The 24,207-nt window shown below is 26.4% G+C and overlaps 4 protein-coding genes, 1 long non-coding RNA gene and 1 pseudogene across 5 annotated transcripts in view; 5 read left to right on the top strand and 1 right to left on the bottom strand.

The window, feature by feature from the left end:
- Window positions 1–2,565: 2,565 nt before the first annotated feature.
- LOC113372931 (chromodomain Y-like protein) lies at window positions 2,566–9,745 on the top strand. Its single transcript, XM_026613266.1, has 5 exons — window positions 2,566–2,736; window positions 7,498–7,584; window positions 7,822–7,890; window positions 8,373–8,519; window positions 9,737–9,745. Exons 1-5 carry the CDS (start codon window positions 2,566–2,568, stop codon window positions 9,743–9,745), a joined length of 483 nt encoding a protein of 160 aa, XP_026469051.1.
- Window positions 9,746–10,463: 718 nt separating this feature from the next.
- LOC113373117 lies at window positions 10,464–10,879 on the top strand. The gene is made up of 3 exons (XR_003366858.1): window positions 10,464–10,498; window positions 10,561–10,685; window positions 10,847–10,879. It is a non-coding gene; the product is annotated as an uncharacterized LOC113373117 (long non-coding RNA).
- A 596-nt stretch (window positions 10,880–11,475) lies between these two features.
- Window positions 11,476–13,233, bottom strand: LOC113372399 (NADH dehydrogenase [ubiquinone] flavoprotein 2, mitochondrial-like). Its single transcript, XM_026612720.1, is given in 9 exon segments — window positions 11,476–11,655; window positions 11,769–11,845; window positions 11,923–12,071; window positions 12,074–12,129; window positions 12,434–12,504; window positions 12,632–12,748; window positions 12,816–12,886; window positions 12,889–12,937; window positions 13,025–13,233. Coding segments are annotated over 9 exon segments (711 nt in total). The 5' UTR covers window positions 13,052–13,233; the 3' UTR covers window positions 11,476–11,561.
- An 847-nt stretch (window positions 13,234–14,080) lies between these two features.
- On the top strand, window positions 14,081–15,453 carry LOC113373028 (annotated as a pseudogene).
- Window positions 15,454–17,493: 2,040 nt separating this feature from the next.
- Window positions 17,494–21,081, top strand: LOC113372932 (coiled-coil domain-containing protein 42 homolog). The gene is made up of 6 exons (XM_026613267.1): window positions 17,494–17,657; window positions 18,045–18,146; window positions 18,426–18,570; window positions 19,808–19,889; window positions 20,540–20,679; window positions 20,764–21,081. Exons 1-6 carry the CDS (start codon window positions 17,494–17,496, stop codon window positions 21,079–21,081), a joined length of 951 nt encoding a protein of 316 aa, XP_026469052.1.
- Window positions 21,082–21,631: 550 nt separating this feature from the next.
- Window positions 21,632–24,207, top strand: part of LOC113372933 (nucleolar GTP-binding protein 1-like) — a 6,308-nt gene continuing 3,732 nt past the window's right edge. Inside the window, exons 1-6 of the mRNA XM_026613268.1 lie at window positions 21,632–21,763; window positions 21,843–22,117; window positions 22,189–22,324; window positions 22,404–22,505; window positions 22,615–22,707; window positions 22,866–23,015. Coding sequence (XP_026469053.1) covers window positions 21,716–21,763; window positions 21,843–22,117; window positions 22,189–22,324; window positions 22,404–22,505; window positions 22,615–22,707; window positions 22,866–23,015 — 804 coding nt within the window. The 5' untranslated portion in view covers window positions 21,632–21,715. The remainder of the gene's footprint in view (window positions 21,764–21,842; window positions 22,118–22,188; window positions 22,325–22,403; window positions 22,506–22,614; window positions 22,708–22,865; window positions 23,016–24,207) is intronic.

A 24,207-nucleotide genomic window follows, 5' to 3' on the forward strand; every position in this document is an offset into this window, starting at 1 on the left:
GTACGTGAATGAGTAATAGTATATGTATTCATAATAGTACGAGAGTATATAACAGTGTTTGTAAATATAATATAGTACGTCAATGAATAATAGTATTTGTGTATATAATAGTACTAGAGTATATAACAGTGTTTGTAAATATAATATAGTACGTCAATGAATAATAGTATTTGTGTATATAATAGTACGAGAGTATTTAACAGTGTTTGTAAATATAATATAGTACGTCAATGAATAATAGTATTTGTGTATATAATAGTACGAGAGTATTTAACAGTGTTTGTAAATATAATATAGTACGTCAATGAATAATAGTATTTGTGTATATAATAGTACGAGAGTATATAACAGTGTTTGTAAATATAATATAGTACGTCAATGAGTAATAGTATATGTATTCATAATAGTACGAGAGTATATAACAGTGTTTGTAAATATAATATAGTACGTCAATGAATAATAGTATTTGTGTATATAATAGTACTAGAGTATATAACAGTGTTTGTAAATATAATATAGTACGTCAATGAATAATAGTATTTGTGTATATAATAGTACGAGAGTATTTAACAGTGTTTGTAAATATAATATAGTACGTCAATGAATAATAGTATTTGTGTATATAATAGTACGAGAGTATTTAACAGTGTTTGTAAATATAATATAGTACGTCAATGAATAATAGTATTTGTGTATATAATAGTACGAGAGTATATAACAGTGTTTGTAAATATAATATAGTACGTCAATGAGTAATAGTATATGTATTCATAATAGTACGAGAGTATATAACAGTGTTTGTAAATATAATATAGTACGTCAATGAATAATAGTATTTGTGTATATAATAGTACTAGAGTATATAACAGTGTTTGTAAATATAATATAGTACATCAATGAATAATAGTATTTGTGTATATAATAGTACGAGAGTATATAACAGTGTTTGTAAATATAATATAGAACGTCAATGAGTAATAGTATTTGCGTACATAATAGTACGAGAGTATATAACAGTGTTTGTAAATATAATATAGTACGTCAATGAATAATAGTATTTGTGCAAATAATAGTACGAGAGTATATAACACTGTTTGTAAATATAATATAATACGAGAATGAGTAATAGTATTTGTGTACATAATAGTACGAGAGTATATAACAGTGTTTGTAAATTTAATATAGTACGTGAATGAATAATAGTATTTGTGTATATAATAGTACGAGAGTATATAACAGTGTTTGTAAATTTAATATAGTACATCAATGAGTAATAGTATTTGAGTATATAATAGTACGAGAGTATATAACAGTGTTTGTAAATAATATATAGTACGTCAATGAGTAATAGTATTTGCGTACATAATAGTACGAGAGTATATAACAGTGTTTGTAAATTTAATATAGTAGGTGAATGAGTAATAGTATTTGTGTACATAATAATACACATAATCACGAGCCATTTTTTCGAATTTCGACCGATTTTTGCCTATACTTTTTGGATCATTTCTGGTGTTGTTAGTGTTTTTTTTCGTCCGCTTTTGGACTCAAAATGCTTTTGTACGCTTGTAAACAGCTAAATGAACAACTACTGGAATAAATCTGTCATCTGTCTGATGAGCGGTTTAGAAATGATAGCGGTCTGAAATTGGTTGCAATACATATCAGCCACCCTGTATGTGTATAGTAAGTATGAATGTGCGGATACAATTTTTCACCGACGATTTCGGAAGCACGCATCAACCGATTTGAATGATTCAAAAAACATTTGATTTCTACTAATAAGAAGACGTGCTGATTTGTTTTTGGCAAAAACAGTTCCATCCGTTTCGAAGATACGGGGCAAAAAGTGCCAAAAATAATAATACAGTTTTTGAGAAAACGGGGCGTTCGATTTGAGTTATTCAAGAAATATTTTATTTGTATTAACAAAATTAAGTACTGATAAAAATTTTAGGAAAGCATGTCCAACGGTTCTATAAAAAAATTAAAAAATTTGGTGGTTTCAAATGATCATTAGACATATGCACATCAAATTATCAGATAATTTATATAGATTTTGATAATTGGTACAAATTTTATTTACATTTCTATAGGTTCCGTACCAAGTTTTATAATATTTAACCGTTAGACTGCGATTTTCAAATTTGAAATTGCGGCAGAGTAAGTTCAGGCAATTACCTGAAGGCACAATGCCACTTGCACCCAGTTTATATTATTATTTATATACAATTTAAACAAATGAGATGTATTTTTACCATGAACTGCTTTCAAACAAAATTCCTATAACAATTACCTCTCTATGCTGCTATTCCCATGTCATTCCTCCCAGTTTCCAATCCCTGTATCCATTATCTAGTGTACCTTTGGCGCGTTTCGTTTTTGTTTTCATAGCGAAGTCGCTGTCGAGTAATTTTAATATTGTTTTGGGTATTAATTATTAATTTTATCAAACATATCACTTATTTAACGGATAAAACAGGTTAATTCATGCATTAACCTACAGTGTAGATTTTTGGAAAGGCTAAATAAATAATGAATTTTGTCTCAAAACTAGTATCAGCGATGGGACGCCGAGGAGCTAAATCGAAAACGACAAATGGAGATATTGAATCTGTGGCCGTAGCCGCCGCCGAAGCCGAAATTGAAGAGAACCAGGAGCACCAGGAGGAATTTGTGCAGAATGGGGATGATCCTTTGGCTGAAGTGGATGACGAGGATGAGGACGACAAACCTGTAAGTAATGGATAAGGGACTTATGGGGTTCATAAATATGTATAAAGTTAGGTTATGAGTCACTTTTAAGGGACACAACTTGTTACAATTGTCCAGAGATTGTTAGAGATACTGTGTGTCCAGTTTGACTTGAATTGAGCTCGTGAGGATCATAAGTATACTAGATGATCCGATAGAAGTTGTCCTGTACCCTAGGAAGGTTATGAGTCACTTTATAAGGGACACAGCTTGTTACAATTGACCAGAGATTGCTAGAGATACTGTGTGTCTAGTTTGATTAGAATTGAACTCGTCAGGATTATAAGAATACTAGATAACCCAATAGACGTCCTGTACCCACGTCTACAATTCAAAAGTTCCAAATGTTTTAATATCCTATCCTATACTGTTTAATATCCCAATCGATGTCCTGCCTCTGTGATTCATTTATGATCTTAGCATAAACAGTATAAGAATATCAGAATAAAGGTATTATAGTACCTGCGGTCAAAGAACAATATCACAATTGATTTCACCACGCAACATAATTGCTTCAATAATTTAGTCTGTTAATAAACTTGTACGATATATTAGTTGCTTTTTGGCAATTATAATTTTCAAAGTACATTTTTCTTACTAATAATTGAAGTAAAGCTGTTTTGCTATCTGGCTGGCATTTAAGGGGGTATTCTAGTGTAGAGCAATGAATTTTAGGTCATTTTTAAAGTGTAAAAGAAAGCAATGAATGTTTTTACTATCCATTTTTTTACAACTTGTTTATTAATATTTTTAATATACAAAACAAAAACTAAAAAATTAAAAAGTTGAAAATTGTAAAAACTGGCAGCTGATGAAGTGGGTGGTCTCAAAAAATTGGCACCTCAGTCTTGACATGATTTTAGAACTCCTAGCCATCGGAAATGCAGAAAATTAAAAGATCAATCTACAATAATGTTGCAATCGCCCGAATGATAATCCTAGTTCGGGCTATAAATAGGTCTATAAACAAGACTCTCTGAACATTTCAAGTGAATCGGTCAAGTAGAACTCGAGAAATCGTGTCAATAGTACTGAAAAAGTCTGTTCTGAGAAAAACGCATTTAAAGTTTTACGTAAAGCCCCAAACCAGTATGGAGACCGAGTCAGTAAAATGCCTATATCTCCGAAAATAATTCAAATTTTCAAAAACCTTCTTGAACCCATATTCTTAGATAGTTAAACTTTGAAAATATGATATTAAAAAAAATCGATTATTTCGAATTTCTACACTAGAATACCCCCTTAAGTTAAAAATAAATACATCATATAACAATTTTGAATAATGTTTCTAATTAAAGTCATACTTAAACCTTAGAAAAATGAAGTAATATGCTGATTAAATTTTTTTTTAATATTTGTTCACACAGTGGACAGCTGTAATATAACAATCTTGAATAATTTTGTTAACACTATCAATAAATAAATTGCATAGATGTCCATTATGAAGTATATCTGTATATAAATGATTTACAACTACAGAAACTATTGTTCTGCTTGATTTCTTGTTTAGAGTAAGAAATCTGAGTATCAATTAATTCTTTGTTATTTATAATTCTTTATAAAAATACGCAACATTATAATACTAAGATCAGTAAAACGAAATTGTAAAAGGTTCAAAGTCTTTTGTTCCATTCGTTCAGTCGTTTTCTCCCATTTTTTGTCCTAATTTTTAGAAATAATAAATAATCCATTACTTCATGTAATCAAAACTAACATACATTCATTGACCGCTTGTTTTTTTTTTTAACTTCCCGTAGGGCAAGTTATAGTAATCGCAAAAAAATCGAAAATGAAAATTTTTATATATCTTTACGTTTCAGAGGTTTCTGAATATGTTGGCATACCTTAGAAAAAAGGTAGATATGTGTGTGTGTGTGTTGCGTGTATGTGTGTGTGTGCGGATACAAATTTTCGTCGACGATTTCGGGAACACTGATGAAGCGATTTGAATAATTCAAAAAACATTCGATTCGTATTGATAAGGAGACGTGCTGATTAGTTTTTGGCGAAGGCAGGTCTAACCGTTCCGAAGATACGGGGCAAAAAGTGCCGAAAACGGTAACTCAGTTTTTAAGAGAACGGAGCGTCCGATTTGAATAATTCAAAAAACATTTTTACTTGTATTGACAAGATGAAAAATTGATCAAATTTTCATGAAGGCAGGTCTAGCGGTTTAGGAGATCTAATGAAAAAAGTAAAAAAAAATGCCATTTGGCGGTCAAAAATGATCATTAGACATATGCACATCAAATTATCAGATATTTTATAGAGATTTTAACAATAAGTATAAATTTAGTTTACATTCCTATGGGTTCCGTATTTGTAGAAACTACGAACAATATAAAAATTATTTCAATAAACTTACGTTTAGTACACGGCACAAATGTTTTATTTTCTCACTATATTTAAAGAAATAATATAAATTTCACGACGACCAATCACAATCTCATTCGCGAATTATGAACAGTTCGACGCAATTTCCATTGCATATACTTGGATTTACTCACTAGTCGCGCCTAAAGAAGTTTTACTTCAAAAATAATATAGTATCTGTGGTAAAAGAACAATATCGCACTTGATTTTACCACACAACATAATTGCTTCAATAATTTAGTCGTACGAGATATTAGTTGCTTTTTGGCAATTATAATTTCTAAAGTACATTTTTCTTACTAATAATTTAATAAACATTATTGTTTATGTCCAAATCTTGGGTGAATTAATTTTTAAAATCTAGTTCTTCAATCTAAGATCAACTTGCTAAATATTTCATATCTAATGCCAAGCAAATGAATTTTCGACACATGAAACAAAATTCTAAATCATTTTTTTTTTAAAGTAGAAATATTTTTTGTATTGTTAAATAATTTATTAAAGTAAACCGAAAATGCGACATGCATAAGTTTAAAAAAATAAAGCATATGCAATTTTGGACTTATTGCATTATTTATTAATCTGAATTATATAATTTCATCTGCCAAACATATACTGTGGACTGTATCTTATATTATTTTAATTTCTGGCACATCTCAGAAAGTGGATAATTATAATCAATTAAAATTGACTAATGCCTAAGAATAATTGTTCTAAATATTTTCATTAAATCATTATCATAAATATTAATATGAATATAAGCGTGTATATTATATTGTTTACGACGAACTTTATCTATGTTTACAATATACGAGAACATAATAAACAAACCTTATCGGATTGCATGCTACTCGCTTCGCCTCCGAAGACTCTATCTCATATTTCTTATTTTTGTTATATAAACATTTTGCAAAGTTGAAGTTTATTAAAGTGCTTTTCTTTGGGCGAACGACCTTTGTACAAGTTCTCAAGAAACGCAAATATAATAAACAAAACCTGATCGAAATTCGTACTAATCGGAACGTTTCCGAAGAATTTATTACATATTTTTTATTTATGTTATATAAACATTTTGAAACTGAATTGCAAAGCTAATTAACTTCTGAATTTTTTAGAAAAACTTAGAACACTTCAATAAAATCTGATATTCATCTTCGGAATCTTTTAAAAATAGTTTTTTCTTAATTTCGAATATTTAGGATTTTTTTTAATTTAGGATTTTTTTCGAAATTTTGGAACTGTTTCGCTTGCTTTATTTATATATATTAGATGATAGAGTCTTGGATTTGTAAATATTTTGTAGAGCTTCGAACAAAGAATTCAAAAAATAATAAAAAACAAAAAAGTTTTTTAAAAAACCATTTCTTTATTTATTTACTCTCGACGTTTCGGAACTAGGTACGTTCCATCTTTAAGATATTTGTCAAGAAACATGATCTTGATAAGATTTAAACAAACATTATATTCAAGAAGTAGAAAATGGTGGATTTTTTAAATATAAAATGAATAAAATTGTTCAAAAAATAATGTACAGAAATATGACAATATAATCAAAATGAAAATGATAAAAATAAATTAGTGGATTATATAACAAAATATTAGAAATGTTAGAAAATTAGATTGTTTTAAAAAGGGTAAGAAAATTCTGAAAAACAGATAATTAATGCTGTTTTTCGTCATATTATCCACTCATTTATTTTTATTTTTTTCATTTTGATTATATTCTCATATTTTTTATGATGTTATTTCTTCCACAATTTTCTACTTTTCTTAAATATATTCGTTTGTTTAAATCTTATCAAGATCATGTTTCTTGATAGATGTCCTGTAGATGGATCGTACCTAGTTCCGAAACGTCGACCGAAAAACAATAAATAAATTGTTTTACAAAAAACTTTTTTGTGTTTTATTACTTTTTGGATTCCTTGTTTGAAGTTCTACAATATATATATTATTTGAGTCCAAAAGTCGGGTTACATCAATAAAAATAGTATGAGAGTTTTCAGAAATTTATTTATTTAAATCCACACGTTTCAGCTAGCATCTTAGCCTTCATTCAGTGGCAATCAATATAACTATAAAAATTAAAACGAAATAAATAATATGTAAGAAATTTCATAGAAAATAATAATAATGATAAAAAACATGTTATATTAGGATACAAAATTGTAAGTGTTTTGTTATCATTATTGTTGTTTTTCTATGAAATTTCTTACATATTATTTATTTAGTTTTAATTTTTATAGTTATATTGATTGCCACTGAATGATGAAGGCTAAGAAGGACTCAAATAAAATATATTATATCAACATCTAATTTAAGAAACTTATAATCTCTCAAAAACTATTTCACTTTTTTTTGAATATCTAGCTAAAAAAGAAATTGCCCAAGAAACGAGGAGCTCCAGCAAATGCCAAGAAAAAGGGCAAAAAAGCTAAAAAGGACAAAAGTGCAGAGGTAATTTATTGGACATATTATTTTATTTGATAAAATATATTCTCTATTTATCAGAAATTTGAACTTATTATTGTTGTAATTCAATCCCATTATTCTATTATTTATACAAATATAAATATAGAATAATGGGACTAAATTAAATCAATAACAAGTTCAAATTCAAACAATAGATTATATTAAATATTTATTTTGAATTTTTTGTTTACTAATATTGCTATTGTCTTGCATTTTATACAGGAGGAAAATGATAATGACGAAGCAGAACCTGAGGAAATTTTACCTACCGATGAGGAGCCAGTTTATGAGGTAATAAAATACATATACATATATATATATATATATATATATATATAAATATATATATATATATATATATAAATATATATATATATATATATATAATAAAAATCATGTTTTTTTTTTTAATTATTCTAAAATCCATACGTTTTGGCTATAGACCTAGCCTTCATTTACTTGATTAAAATAAATTATAAATTGTTATAAAAGATTCTTTACAGATGCATCTTTTCAATAAATTGTACTTATGTATTCTTTCAAACTTAATTGTTATATATTTTAGTTTTTAAATTTTATTTTTAGTTTCTACTGAATGAAGGCTAGGATTATAGCCGAAACGTACGGATTTTAGAATAAATTTTGAAAGAAATTTGTTTTTTTTTTAAATTTGTATATATATATATATATATATATATATATATATACATATATATATATATATATATATATATATATATATATATGTATATATGTGTATGTATTTTTTTTAGGTTGATAAGATAATGGATGTGCAATACCTGAAATCAGGTGCCAGAGAGTTCCTCATTCGCTGGAAGAACCATGGACCTGAAAGTGATACTTGGGAACCAGAGGAAAATTTGTCCTGTCCAGATTTGATAGCTAAATTTACTGACAAGGTAGGAAATTATATATTATTATCATCTATATTAATATTGCTATCACATTATTGCATATATATATATATATATATATATATATTTGTAGAGTTTCGAACAAGAATCCAAAAATAATACAAAATAAAAAACAAGAAAAGTTTTTAAAAAAACAATTTCTTTATTTAATTATTTGTTTATTGTCGACGTTTCGGAACTAGGTACGTTCCATCTTCAGGACATCTGTCAAGAAACATGATCTTGATGAGATTTTAGCAAACAATATGTTTAGGAAAAGAAAATAGATTTTTCTTAAATAATGAATTAAATTGTAAAAAATAATAATGTACAGAAATATGATAATATGTTCAAAATAAAAATGATAAAAATAAATGAGTGGATTATCAGAACAGGATATTAAACATAATAGAAAATTTTTTTGAAAGTTATGGAAATTTTTTAAGAAAAGGTTAATGACAAAGTTGAATTAATTACCTGTATGTTTGAATATTTGTTAGCACTTTTTCACTAAACAAGCTTTTTTAACAAAAATGAATTTGTGAGTTAATTTTCCCCGAATAATTAGATTTTGTAAATCAAAATTACTAAAAGATTTGTCTTTTTTAAAATTATTAGTTGAAAACACAAATAATATTATTCTCTGGATGTTGTTCGATTGGCTTTCGAAATTAACTAATTGAAACTGGTGTGTCCTTTGTAACACGTGTAAACACTTGAACGAGACATGTGAGTGTTACACGTGTTACAAAGGACACACCAGTTTCAATTAGTTAATTTTCGAAAGCCAATCGAACAACATCCAGAGAATAATATCATTTGTGTTTTCAAATATAATTTTAAAAAAGACAAATCTTTTAGTAATTTTGATTTACAAAATCTAATTATTCGGCGGAAAATTAACTCACAAATTCATTTTTGTTAAAAAAGCTTGTTTAGTGAAAAAGTGCTAACAAATATTCAAACATACAGGTAATTAATTCAACTTTGTCATTAACTTTTCTTAAAAAATTTCCATAACTTTCAAAAAACTTTCTATTATGTTTAATATCCTGTTCTGATAATCCACTCATTTATTTTTATCATTTTTATTTTGAACATATTATCATATTTCTGTACATTATTATATTTATTTCAATTAATTCATTATTTAAGAAAAATCTATTTTCTTTTCCTAAACATATTGTTTGCTAAAATCTCATCAAAATCATGTCTCTTGACAGATGTCCTGAAGATGGAACGTACCTAGTTCCGAAACGTCGACAATAAACAAATAATTAAATAAAGAAATTGTTTTTTTAAAAACTTTTCTTGTTTTTTATTTTGTATTATTTTGGATTGTTGTTCGAAACTCTACAAAATATACACAAATCCAAGACTCTACCATTCAATATATATATATATTATAATATATATATATATATTATTATATATATATATATATAAAGTTTTATGTTTGTTTAATCATTTATTTATTTTTTCTCTCAGAATACCTCACCCAAAGGTAAATCCAGTAAAAAATCTCAACCCAAAAAGAAGGCTGCAAAATCACACCAAAACCCCAAAAACCTGCAGACCCCGATGCAGAATACGAGGTATGCCCTTTTAATTTGAACTTTCACAAACATTTCATCCACCAGGCTCAAAAGAAAAATACCTCCTCGAGATCTAATATAGTTTATTTTTATATAAATATATATATTTTTCTCCATATTTGTCTTTAGATTATTTTTTTTATATTAATCATAGTAGATACACTAATTATAATTATTTTTATAGATTGCAGAATGAAAATAAAATTAAAAAAAAAATTCCTTACAACATATATCTTCTCCCCAGGTTGAAAAAATTATAGAAGTACATCACAGAAAAGATGGAGCCAAAGAGTTTCTAATTCGCTGGAAGGGCTGCACCTCGAACGAAGACACTTGGGAACCTGAGGAGAATTATCGTGCCCCGAGCTGATTGCCAGATTTATGGAAAAGGTGGGTAATGGATAATTGCAGTTTGTGTGCAGGAATTTTAATGTAATGTGTGGTTGTTGCAGGTGAATAAGGCTAGTAAATTTGAGAAGCGTGAAATCAGAACGGCGCCTAAGCATACGGAGAGATTTACTTTGACTATGAAGTCTACAGGCAGACGTATTTCTAAACGTAATGGAAATAAACAAAGGTAATAAAAAAATACAGTTTAAATATTCTACAAAAGTAAATTTATATTATTTTTGCGTAATTTAAGGAGAAAAGGCAGTCATTTACATAAATCTCACAAAATGTATCATTGCTTTTGTTCAATTGATAACTTTTAAGTACAATTTTTTATTTTATTTGCAGAGCTACCTATTATGATGCTGAATAAAGAAGGGAACTCACAAATATTTACATTATATGTTTAGAAAAAATCTTTTTTTATTAAAGTTTTTATAAATAAATGAATTACTGAGTTTTATACATATATATATATATATATATATATATATATATATTATAATTATGTATTTACATAATTATAAACAAACAAAAAAATTTACAGGTGTCCACCAGTATTTTTTAAAAAAAATGTATTTTATTTATAAATTAAAACAAACACTAGTTTTAATTATTTTTAGCATTTTCTTCTAATTTTTTGCATAGATTTTATTTATTAGTTAAGTTACTTTATCTTAAGACTTTTTAATACTTTTTTTTAAACATAATCTTTTTTTTATTAACTGTATGAACATCTGTATAAAATCGTTTTTGTTTATAATTATCACATATATATTTATATTTAATTACCAAATTGGTATATTTATATATTTATATACGTATTATTATTAGTATAGGATTACAAATATGTATATGAAATGCGAGGATATGTAAAGAAAAAAAGAATTTATATTGTATTAAATGTTCTCTTGTATAAGAAATTTATTATGCAGTCAGTTGCACGATTTATATGATATGAAAAGTATTCTTTGCATTATATATTTTTATTGTTACGTAAATACATTCATTATACTTTAAATTATGTATTTTAAATTATGTACATTAATTTAATTTGTTTTAACTACAGACCAGGTTGTAAACCGAAACCTGGGCCTTTGGGCTCTTCTGTTAAGGAAGTTAAACCACCCAGGGGCTCTGAGGCAAATCTACCACTTCTGTAAAGGACAATTATATAAATAAACAAATATATATATATATATATAATATATATATATATATATATATATATATATCTATATATATATATATATATATATATATATATTACCTAGGTCCTGATGCAGGTCTCTTATCAGCTTTTAAGTCATCAATTATTTGCTCAACATCCTTCACAGTCAAGTCCTCCTGCAATTCAATATTTAAATATATATATATATATATATATATATATATATATATATATATTTCAGTTATTAACATACATAATAGTCATCGTTTATTTGCATCATTGGTGCATTAACGCAAGCGCCTAAACATTCAACTTCACCCAAAGTGAATTTGCCGCATTGCGAAGTGCCTCCAACTTCTACTCCAAGTTTATTTTTTAAAGTGTTTACGACTTCATCGGAGCTCTCAGCCAACAGGGGGTTGTTGTGCATACTTGGACGTGGTATTTACCTATTGGCCTCCTAGGTAATAAAAATAATAATAATAATTACCTATTGACCTAGCCTTCTTTTACTGAATATTGAAAATAAATTATAAATGGTAATAAAAGATCCTTCCAAAATTATTTTTGAATGAATGCTATTAAATTAAATTGTTTTTCTGTAACTTTTCAAACTAAATTGTTATACATTTTAGTTTTTAAGTTTAATTTTGAATTTTCGTTCAATGAAGGCTAGGTCTGAAGGCAAAAACATGGTTTTTAGAGAAATGTTTAAGAATATATATATATATATATATATATATATATATATAGTTATAACTGACCTTATAAACATGGTGTAAAATGTAGCTACTTCGTACACTCTCATTCTTGGCAATCCTAAGATTTCTGCAACCTAGCAAATATTTAATATATATAAAATATTTAAATCTAATTATTTATTACTATTCAATTACAATTTACTCCTGATTTTAATTATCATCAATGTTGCCTTAAGCAAATTACAAGTTCAATTTTTTTACCTTATGCATAGCGGCTATCGGCAACCATCCATGTTGTCTTTGAGCCAAATCCAACAAAGGAATCATAGCACCACGCTTATGCCCTTCCGGATAAATAGCTAAAATAGCTTCAGCCCTCTACAATAATAAAACATTGTGTTAAAATCAACATTTACCATAACCGTTTGACTTGACTTGTATATACTTTTAAGTTTTCTGGTGTAAAATCAAAAGGTGTATCGGCATTGTCTTCAGGGGTGTCTCTGTGATTGAAATTGCATCATGCAATCTGTAAGACGAGGTGTGGAGACCACGAAGATTTATAGACTAAAAACAATAAAAAATTATTTAACACACAGTTATTATGTAAGCACTATCAGTACTGTGTTAAGATAAATTGTTTTATGGTCTTACTATAGCTTTTCTTAGTGTTGTCAACATTTTTATTTAATTCAGCACTATTCAAGTATTTTAAATAAATACTTTTGTAAAAATAAATATTGGTAATAAGTGACAGCTACACGACGGAGTCGCTTAGACTAAATGACAGTTGATAAAAAGATAGGTTATGTGCACTTATTTCTTTATATTGTTAAATAAATAAGAATTTTATGCTAAAATACGTATAAAAATATAAATAATTATTTATTTACTAAAGTATTTTAAGTAAATACTTTTATTTTAAATTAATGTAATGATTATGACAGCTACGTGAAGTTGTCGAGAGTGGATGACAGTTGAAAATAAGAATTGTGTAAAGTGTCAAATAAGTTTTGACAAGTGAGTTTAAAATGTAAAAGAAATAAGAGTTATGTGCTAAAATACGTGTAAAAATATAAATAATAGTGTTTTAGTAAGTGATTTGTGCAGAATATGTAAGTTTGGATTAATATAAATTATAGTATCTTATAAATTTATAAATATTTATCAAATTGTGCAAGTCTTGTGCAAACAACATTTTCGTATTAAAAATGTATGAAACTTTACTGCCTATTAACATTATATTAATTTGATACAATTAATTAATGCAGTTATAATTTATAATGCAGATTTTAATTAGATTTTATTAAAATTTATAAAATTTGTCTCAGAAATTCGATGACAGTTGACAGTAAGTTAGGTTAGGTATGATGTCAACTTGACAGATGTGAAATAAACAAGAATTTTGTGCTAAAATACGTGTAAAAAAATAAATAATAGTGTTTTAATAAGTGATTTGTGCAGATTATGTAAGTTTTCAATAATATACCTCAGGTAAATCTTCAATACGTTCTATAAATATATGTAGAACACAAGTCATGTGTAAATAACATTTTTGTATTAAAACTGTACTGAGGTTCTGTAATGTTTATTAAAATATTGTCTACATGGTTAAATACAATTTGATTTTACCAAAATGATATCTTTATAAGTAGTTTGGTGTATTCGATCAAAAAACTGTGGTTTCCATGAAGTCAAATTAAATTTATTTCTAACTAAGAGTGTTTCATACTTCTTATATCTATTACCATTACCATGTTGCCTGGTATTGGTGTTTTCGGCACAGGTGCCCTAGCATCAGCCCTAGTGCCTTTACTACGTGAACGAGGCTTCAAAATTGAAGCCCTATGGGGCCGAACAATACAAGAAGCTGAACAAACAGCCAAGGAACTCAACATTCCATTCTACACAAACAAAATCGATGAAGTACTACTCAGAAAACATGTAGATCTCATATTCATCATATGCCCACCTTACCTACATTCCCAGATTTCTGTAAAAGCTTTAGGAATAGGCAAACATGTCGTATGTGATAAACCGGCTGGTTTAAATCAATTGGACGCTTCTAAAATGGTCAGAGCTTGCCAGTACTACCCGTCGTTGATATCTATATTAAATCATTCCTTGAGGTTCTTTCCAGCATTTACAAAATGTATGAGGTTTTACGTGGTGGGTACTTGGGTGATATTGATGATATATCCAATGTTGATGTACGAGTACAAATGGCATCGTTGTTGCATAATAAGTACGACTGGTTGTGTGATGCTACAATGGGTGGAGGCATTTTAAATCTTGTCGGGAGTCATATAATAGACTTGATTAAATTTCTTACAAACAAGACTGCTGTTAGAGTTCACGGTACTATTAGGACTTTTACAAAAACAACACCGTATGTTAATGGTATCAGGCATGTTTCGGCACCAGACTTTTGTACGTTTCAAATGGAACTGGAGAATGGTTGTTTGGTGACTGCTACTTTGAGCAGTCATATTCCTGGTGCAAAATTTCAACAAGAAGTAGTCATGTGCAGTCGTACTGGACATTTGGCAGTACGTGGAGGAGATTTGTATGGATGCTGTTATGAAATACACAGAGATTCAGGAAGTAATAAAGGTAAAAGAATTATATATATATATAAGATATATATATATATATATATATATATATATATATATATATATATATATAGAACTAGATGCAAGTATATTATTTCTATTATTATTTTTTACAGAAGTCGTCCTTTATATGGACGACCAAGACGTGGCCCAATCCCAGGGCGTCGACATCTTGCCAATGCCATACATCAAGGGTCTCTGCAAGCTCACAGGGGCTCTCAGAGAGGCTTTTCTACCAGTCGAGGACAAGGCTGGTTGGATAAAGGAGCCTGTACAGCTGGCAGCTTCTTTCGAAGATGGATTGTATGTCCAGGCTGTTTTGGACGCTATCAAAAAGTCCAGTAATGAAAGAACATGGGTCGATATTGATCTGATGACTGAGGTTAATAATAAAGAAAATAGTGTACGTGTCCAGAATTCACTACAGTAGTAATAGGGGATAGATTATTTTTATATTTGTCTTATAAGTATTACATATTTTAAGTATTTATTTATATATAATAGTTTATATAGAGTAGGAGTTAAGGAATATATTTTATTTGTAATAATTTTGTTGAGGAATAAATGATTTATTGCACAAGAGACAGAAATAAATTTGATTGTTTTTATGAGTATTTTCCTAAACTTCTTACGTTTACATTTTTATGCTAAAATTTTTTATCAGTTTATTTAGAATTTTATTGTCTATTGAACGCCATTAATTGTTTGTCACACATTCATATAAGTTTTCTATGCAAAATGCAATTTTGTCAAAAAAGTGCACTCGCTGAACTTAGAATCTGCATTTTGGAAGCTAAAATTACCGTAAATTTTGTTCAATGATGTATATACTGCTATATATCAATTTATTGCAAAATTGTATTGTCTATTCACCGCCATTAATTGTTTTTTATACTTTCATATAATTTTTTTATGCAAAATGCAGTTTGTCCGCATTTGCAATGCAATTTGCAAAATGCAATTGTGCCTGAAATCGAAATTAATGCAAATCTGCACCTTGCAAGCTAAAATTCGCATAATTTTTGTTAAAGAATGTATATATTATTATATATCAGTTTATTGGCAATTTTATTGTCTATGCAACATCATTAATTGTTTTTTATTCTTTTATATAAATTTGCTTTGTAAAATGCATTTTTGTTAAAGAAGTGCACTAGCTGAACTTATTGTTAGAATCGTGCCCGAAATCTAATTAAATGCAAACCTGCATCTTGCAAACTAAAATTCGCGTAAATTTTGTTAAAGAATGTATATGTTATTATAAATCAGCTTATTATTAGACTTTTATTGTCTATTTAACGTCATTAATTGTTTTTCATACTTTCATATGAGTTTTCTGTGCAAAATGCAATTTTGTCATAAAAGTGCACTCGCTGAACTTATTCATAGATAGAATCGTAATTAAATGCGAACCAGCCTTTTGCATCTAAAATTCTCGTAAATTTTGTTAAAGAATGTATATACTATTATATATCAGTTTATTGCAAATTTTATTGTCTATTCAATCCTTTCACTGGTTTATTAAGTTTTCATGCAAATTTTTCTGCAAAATCTAATTTTGTCAAAAAAGTGACCGCGCTGAATCGATAATAGATAGAATCGTCCGTGAAATGCTATAAAATGTTTAACAACAATTTTATGCTAAATTATGTTTAGGAATGAATATATATTTATATATTAGCTTATTTTGAATTTTATTAGTTATTTAACGCCATTAATTGTTTTTTATACTTTCATATAAATTTTATTTTCAAAATGCAGTTTTGTCAAAAAAACGCACTCGCTGAACTCAATAAGATATACAATTTGTTCGTTATTAGATATAATAGATACAAATTATATGAATTTATCGAAGATTATTTTAACATTTGAAATTTTAACTATATATTAATAGTGATTGTACATTTATATATGTTGAATTCGCGTTTCGTGCTTTTTGAACATTTACAAAATATTATTTATATTCATGTCTCTTAAATTTAAACGTGAAATTAATAAGAAATATGAGGCACTGTGTTTAAAATGAAAGACTTTGTATAAAAAGGTTATAAATCTACCTAAAAGTCTTAAAATAATTAATATATTAATAAGCTACTTTCTGAACTTTATGGATAAAAATCCCTCCAAAAAATTTGCATTAGTTCCAGTCTAGATAAATATATCTGACAATTAAATTATAAAAAATAATAAATTTATATTTTATATTCAAAAAACTTGACAAAACCGAAAACGCTGGAACGAATTAATATCATTTCAATTTATTTATATGGAATTAATTGCTTCAACATACGAGCGATTCGATATACGAGCGTGATTACGTAACGAATTAAATTCCCAAGTCGAGAAATAAAATAAAAATTTGATTATATTAATTACATTCATCAATATATTAAAAATTACCACCCCAACGTGGTATCTGCATTGTTAAATCAATACCGTTGTCAAGTTCAACTAAAAATAAATACCTTCAGGATAAAATATAATTATAAATAAGAGTTTATTATCAAAATGGCTAATTTGGACAGCGGTAAAAATGAAGAAAGTGGTAAAAATGATAAAAAAAATGTTGGTAAACCGGTTAAACCTCCTGGTTTATTGGTGCCTTTCGATTGCAGACCACAAATTGCTTTGGAGGAATATATTATGGCTAAACAGACTGCTAAAATATCATAGTAAGTAGAAAAGATTTTTATAAATTGTTACATCAGTCATCTAAAACAATACAAACAATTCTATTAATAGAAGTAAAACTTGGTAATGGGGGAATAAAAATACAAGGGCTGGTTAAAATTGATTTTTAGTGAACTTGTGTTATTTTTGTTTCAGAGGGATGAACTTTATTAACATTGTTTATAATTTATAACATTTTTAGACAATTTGTAACATATTTAAACAATTTATAGCATTTTTAAAAATTTACCACACCGTCAAAATATTTGAATATTTTCAGATCAACTACAATGTTTTTAATGTACTTACAAAAATTTGTCTAGAAATCGTTTTAAGGTGTTTTTTGTATTAAGAGTTAATTTATAAATTTATTAGTATTATTATTTTAGTAGGTTTCCAGAAAAAGATGTAGCTCGAAGTGGACCTGGAATGGCTTTAGTTTTAGTCAATAGAGAGTTGGAAGAAGCTCAAAGACATTTGGAAAATGTTAGGTAAAAATATTAATATTTTTAATATTAGTGATAAATAAATTATTTTTAAATTGTAGAACTTTCCTTAAGGTAAAATTATACTTAAATCTGTTTGGTAGGCATATTAAATTATATAAACAATATTTTATAAATAACTCTTACACGAACATCATCATTAAAAAAATGTTTGACTTTATCTTAATTTATAAATATTTTTTTATTACATTAGTGTCATTTTATTTATTATTTTTATTATTATTTTTATTTATATTTTTATTATTATTTTTATTATTTTTCTAGGAGATTTGCAGCAAAAGAGCACAAAAAAATCAACAACAAATTAAGAGAAATTCAAGAAATCGATCTTCAAGTTCGACACAACGCCTTGAGGTATAACAAGCTGGTCATCGAGAATCGAGACAAGAGAGAACGGTCTGCAAAAGTGGTAAGTTTTAAATTGTTATTAACAAATTTTGAAAATTTTGTATATGCAGCTTTGTACTGAATTTATAAGGTTTATGGTGATGTATAATAGTATATAGGGGTTGAAAGAAAGTTTTGAGATATTTGAGAAATAGTGGAAACGTGTCCTGGACAAAATGTTCGAAAATATTGCCAGTCTTAATATTTGTTGTAAATTTTCTAACTTAAAACAAGTTTTATAAATAATTACATTTTGTGTAGAATTATATCAGCTTTATGATTATATAAATATATCATATAGGTATTTAAAGAAAGTTTTGAGATATTTGAAAAATAGTGGAAAAGGGTCTCGGATATTTGTAACAAAGTATTCGATTTTGTGGAAGATACTTCGATTAGTAATTACTTTTGTTAATTTTCTAAATTAAAACAAGTTTTATAAATAATTACATTTTGTGCAGAATTTTATCAGTTTTTTGATTATATATATATATTTAAATATAGGTATTCAAAGAAAATTTTAAGATGTTTAAAAAATAGTGAAAAAGTGTCCCAGACATTTTTAACAAAATCTTCGATGTTATGTAAATACTGCGATTTTAATATTTTTTGTAAATTTGTAAAAATTAGATATACTTAGGTATATTTATAAATAATTACAATTTGTGAATTTGATCAGCTTTATGCTCATATAATATACTATATTACCTATATAGTTAAGAAATTTTTTTAAATATTTTAACAAATATTGAAAAGACGTCCCGGACATGATCAAAATATACGACTTTGTGGAAAATACTGCGATTTTAATATTATTTGTAAATTTGAATAAAATAAGTATAGTTCTATAAATAATTACAATTTGTGAAGAATTTTATAAGTTTTATGCTTATATGAAATACTATATAAGTATTTAAAGAAAATTTTAAGATATCAAACAAATATTGAAAAAATGTCTTGCAGTTATCAATTATTTTATAACACGAAAAACTATTATAAATTTCAGAAAAAAATAAATATTTATATATATATATATATATATATAAATTATTTATAATTTCAGATAGAAACAAATCGAAAAAAACAAAAAGAGTTACAAGAAGAAATCCAAGAGCACAATGACAAAATTGAATATTACAAAGATTTAATAATATCTTTAAGAGAAAATATTGAAAAATATAATATGTATGAGGTATAACATTATATATAATATATACATTATAAAAAAACATAATATTAATTCCAAATTTTAATTCTAGCTATTTTTAAAAAATGTTGCAATGTTACGAAATACTAGATACCAGACACCTATGGATATTTTGAATCATTATGAATCGATAAGTGAGTTATATATATATATATATATATATATATATATATATATATAATAATAAATTAAAATAATAAATGCCAATATTATAAATTTCTCATACATTGTGTTACAAATTTTATAACTAAAAAATAAGCAGATAATTCTATAAATTAATTATTTCTCATAAAAGTAGAATAATAATTTAATAATATTTAACAAAATATATAAATATTTAACATAATATAATTTAACAAAATATATGAATATTTATAATATTTATAAATCTAACTAATATCAGTTTAAGTAAATTTTCAACAAAAATATATGAACATTTAAGTGTTACTAATTTTTTAACACAAATTTTAATTTAATTATAATTTTAATTTTGAGGGATTTATCTAAAATTACAAAACAATTACGATTTGTTCAGATTTTTTCAAGAAAATAAATTTTAAATTATTGTTAGTTTTACTTTCATTTTCATGATTGCAATAATGTGACAAGAATGGGTTAAAAGGCTTTTATTGCTATTTTAGCATAATTATTAAGAGAACATTCTTAATTTTTTGTTAAGTCGTATCAATTTCTTTAAAGTTACAAATTTCATACTAAGTCTGTTAGAGAAAATGTAGTTTTATTTTTTAAAAATGTTATTTATTTTTATTATTTTTATTTTAAGTGATGTGCAAAGATAGAATTTACAATGAACAACAATCTGAATTGAAGAATTTAAATGGTACTATTGATGAGGTCAGAAAATTGGAGATTGATATGGCACCAGAAGTCGTTAAACATAATGTTATTATGCACGATTTAAGAGTAAGTAAAATATATATATATATATATATATATATATGTATATATATATATATATATATATATATATATAAATTTATTCCCTAGGAAACTTATGAAAAAGCTAAAAAGACCACCAGCTACTGGGAAACAAAAATCGAACGTATCAAAGAAGTCATCCATACATCCAATCTGGATCTGAGCCAAATCCAAGGAGCATGTTGGCAAATGTATAGATTTTTATCAAAACATAGAGGTGAAAAATTAAAGTTGCCAAAGGACAATACATGCGACCAATTGGTGTATATCAAAAGAGGTGTCCAGGAATTAAAATTAATTGTCGAGGAAGCCAAAAGGATCGAACAGTTGGAAGAGGTTAGTGGTAAGGCTACTGTTGGAAGTGATCAAACTACTGAGATAGTTTGAAATAGAATTATAAAAAAATATTTAGGTATAAGTGTACAAATGTTTCAAATTCATACCAACACTGATTGTTGTGTTATTTAGGGTAAAATAAGTTATGCAGTGTGTATTTGTTAAATACATGAATTTAATATTAATGTTAAATAGAATTGTAGGTGTTAATAACATAAAATACATTGTTGACATTTATAAAATGTTAAATTTTTGTTGTAATATTATATAATAAATTCATATATGTATTTAACAATATTATTCACATTTTTAATCATAGATAAAACGATTTATATCAAATAATTTATTACTTGTGGTCAATTATTTAACTTAAATCATTTACGAAATTATTGTTGAGTAGCTAATAACATCCATAAATATATAAGTTACTACTAATAATCATTTAATAAATATTTTAAATAAATTAAAAATTTGATTCTTTCAAGTTTGAATAAAATCCGTTTAAATTTAACGGTTTTTAACGCATGGCAACACTTTTTACTCTGCCTGTATTTTGACATCTCAACGTTGTGAAGTTGTTCTCGTTCTTTTAACTCACGTGTTGAAATTTTGTGGACGTCTTTTTAGGTTATAAGTGATAAATTTATATTTATTTATAACAAATCGTGATACAAAAAACATAAAAATGAGTCTTTATAACTTTAAAAAAATCGCCGTTGTGCCTCCGGCAAAGGTGTGTATAAAATATAAATTTGAACAAAAATATTTATATACCACTCATGATGTATGACAAATCTATTTTTATTTTTTAGGACTTTATAGATATCATTCTATCTAAAACCCAAAGGAAAACACCGACAGTTATTCACAGGAATTATAAAATATCAAGGATACGTGCGTTTTATATGCGTAAAGTGAAATTCACTCAACAGAACTTCCACGATAGGCTCTCACAGATTATCCAAGAATTTCCAAAATTAGATGATGTCCATCCCTTTTATGCTGATTTGATGAACGTTTTGTATGATAAGGATCATTATAAACTTGGTTTGGGACAACTGAATACCGCTAGACATTTAATAGACAAGTAAGAAAAAATACATATGTATGTCAACAAAGGTTAGGTTGAATTTTATTAATGTATGTTTTATGTTTTAGTGTTGCAAAAGATTATGTGCGATTGCTTAAGTATGGAGACTCTTTGTATCGTTGTAAACAACTTAAAAAGGCAGCACTTGGTCGAATGGCCACGATAATGAAAAGACAAGCTGCTAATTTAACCTATTTAGAACAAGTATGAGCTTCCCAGCCACTGAATTGTTTTTATAAATAATTTATAGAATGTGTGATTAAAGTATTTATTTATAATTTAGGTCCGTCAACATTTAGCACGTTTGCCTAGTATTGATCCATACACAAGGACTATGATTATTTGTGGGTTCCCAAATGTTGGAAAATCTAGCTTCATAAATAAAGTTAGTACAGAAAATACATATATTTAATTCTGCTTTATATAAATACAATTACATTAACACAAAGTAAGTTTAGTGAATATTAATTAATTAAATCATTTTTTAATTCCAGATTACTAGAGCTGATGTAGAAGTACAACCCTATGCATTCACAACTAAAAGTTTATATGTTGGACACACAGACTATAAATATTTACGTTGGCAGGTAAATTGATAAATAGAAATAATTATTTTAAACAAGAATTGAAATATATTCATTAAAACTATGTTATCTGAAATAAGTATTTCATTCTTATTATTATGTTCAGTGTTTTATGTATTTTTATTTTTTATGTTAATTATATTTTTTGTATTATTTTTAAGGTGATAGACACTCCTGGAATCCTGGATCATTCTTTGGAAGAACGAAATGTTATAGAAATGCAAGCAGTAACAGCTCTTGCTCATTTAAGAGCATGCGTCTTGTATTTTATGGACTTATCGGAGCAATGTGGACATACAATTGAAGAACAGGTAATAAAATTTATACATATATATATATATATATATATATATATATATATATATATATATGTAGATAAAACCATGTACAATTCTAAGATTTCAGCCTCTTACCACAAACCTCTATTTTGTAAGTCTTTGACCAATTTTTTATCCTGCTTTTAGTCAATGTTTTGTACTGAATTTGTATATATAGATCTTATTAAACTTATGGAAAAACTTAAATTAAACTCATTTTTAATTAAGTTTATCATATATTGTTTGTATTGTATACCCATAACATCTTTTTTTTAAATTTTGGGCCCAATTTTGTTTTATTTTAATTTTTTCTATAATGTTCAATTGAAAAAATACGTAGAGCCCTAAATTTTTACCCCCTTAACACAAACCACTATTTCATAATAGTATGGAATAATTTTTCATCATTCATTTCATGAATGTTTTTGACTTAATTTTAGCTCAGATTTTTTTGCATTTATGAAACAACTTAATTTTTACTTCAAGCAACATTTTTTTCTATGAAGATTTGTCCACACCTAACATTTTTTTTAAATTCTGGGTTAAATTTTGAGAAAAATCTTCTTTATTGTAACATGTAATTAAAAGATACATACAACTCCAAATTTTCACCTTCCTACCACAAATCCTTATTTTATAATAGTCATTTATAGTAGTCTAATTATTTTTTATACAGCTTAATCAATTATAGTCTTTTTGTGAAAGTTTTTTCGCTGAATTTCCGTAATTTTTGTTAAAAGGTGTATATATTATTATATGCAGATTTACAGTAAATTTTATTGGTTATTTAACAATATATACTTTTTGCACTTTCATACAATTTTTTTTGCAAAATTTAATTTCGTCAAAAAAGTGCACGCGCAACCTCAATAATTATTACGATCGTGCGTGAAATGCTTATCGACATTTTTATGCTAAAATTCTCAGAAATTTTGTTCAGAAATGTATGTATTTTTATATATCAGTTTATAGTAAATTTTATTGTCTATTTAACGTCATTAATTACTTTGTACACTTTCATATAAATTTTCTTTGCAAAATGTAATTTTATAATAAAAGTACACTCGCTAAACGATAAAATCGTGCCTTGAAGTCGCATTATTTTGTAGTTTAAGTAATAGAAGTAAACTTGTATTTTGCAAGTTAAAATTCTCGTAAATTTGGCAAAAGGACGTATATATTATTA

Source organism: Ctenocephalides felis, unplaced genomic scaffold (assembly GCF_003426905.1).
Source record: "Ctenocephalides felis isolate EL2017-DRISC unplaced genomic scaffold, ASM342690v1 CF-g0.4_SCAFFOLD_01604, whole genome shotgun sequence".
In the NCBI taxonomy this organism is placed as follows: domain Eukaryota; kingdom Metazoa; phylum Arthropoda; class Insecta; order Siphonaptera; family Pulicidae; genus Ctenocephalides; species Ctenocephalides felis.

Bases quoted from the DNA above. Each gene is read 5' to 3' on its own strand.
- LOC113372932 (XM_026613267.1), top strand. From the start codon at position 17,494: ATGGCTAATTTGGACAGCGGTAAAAATGAAGAAAGTGGTAAAAATGAT. The intron at 18,147-18,425 runs GTAAAAATATTA...TTATTTTTCTAG, and splicing joins AGACATTTGGAAAATGTTAG to GAGATTTGCAGCAAAAGAGC. The intron at 18,571-19,807 runs GTAAGTTTTAAA...TTTTAATTCTAG, and splicing joins GAGAACGGTCTGCAAAAGTG to CTATTTTTAAAAAATGTTGC.
- LOC113372931 (XM_026613266.1), top strand. From the start codon at position 2,566: ATGGGACGCCGAGGAGCTAAATCGAAAACGACAAATGGAGATATTGAA. The intron at 7,585-7,821 runs GTAATTTATTGG...CATTTTATACAG, and splicing joins AAAAGGACAAAAGTGCAGAG to GAGGAAAATGATAATGACGA. The intron at 7,891-8,372 runs GTAATAAAATAC...TATTTTTTTTAG, and splicing joins ATGAGGAGCCAGTTTATGAG to GTTGATAAGATAATGGATGT.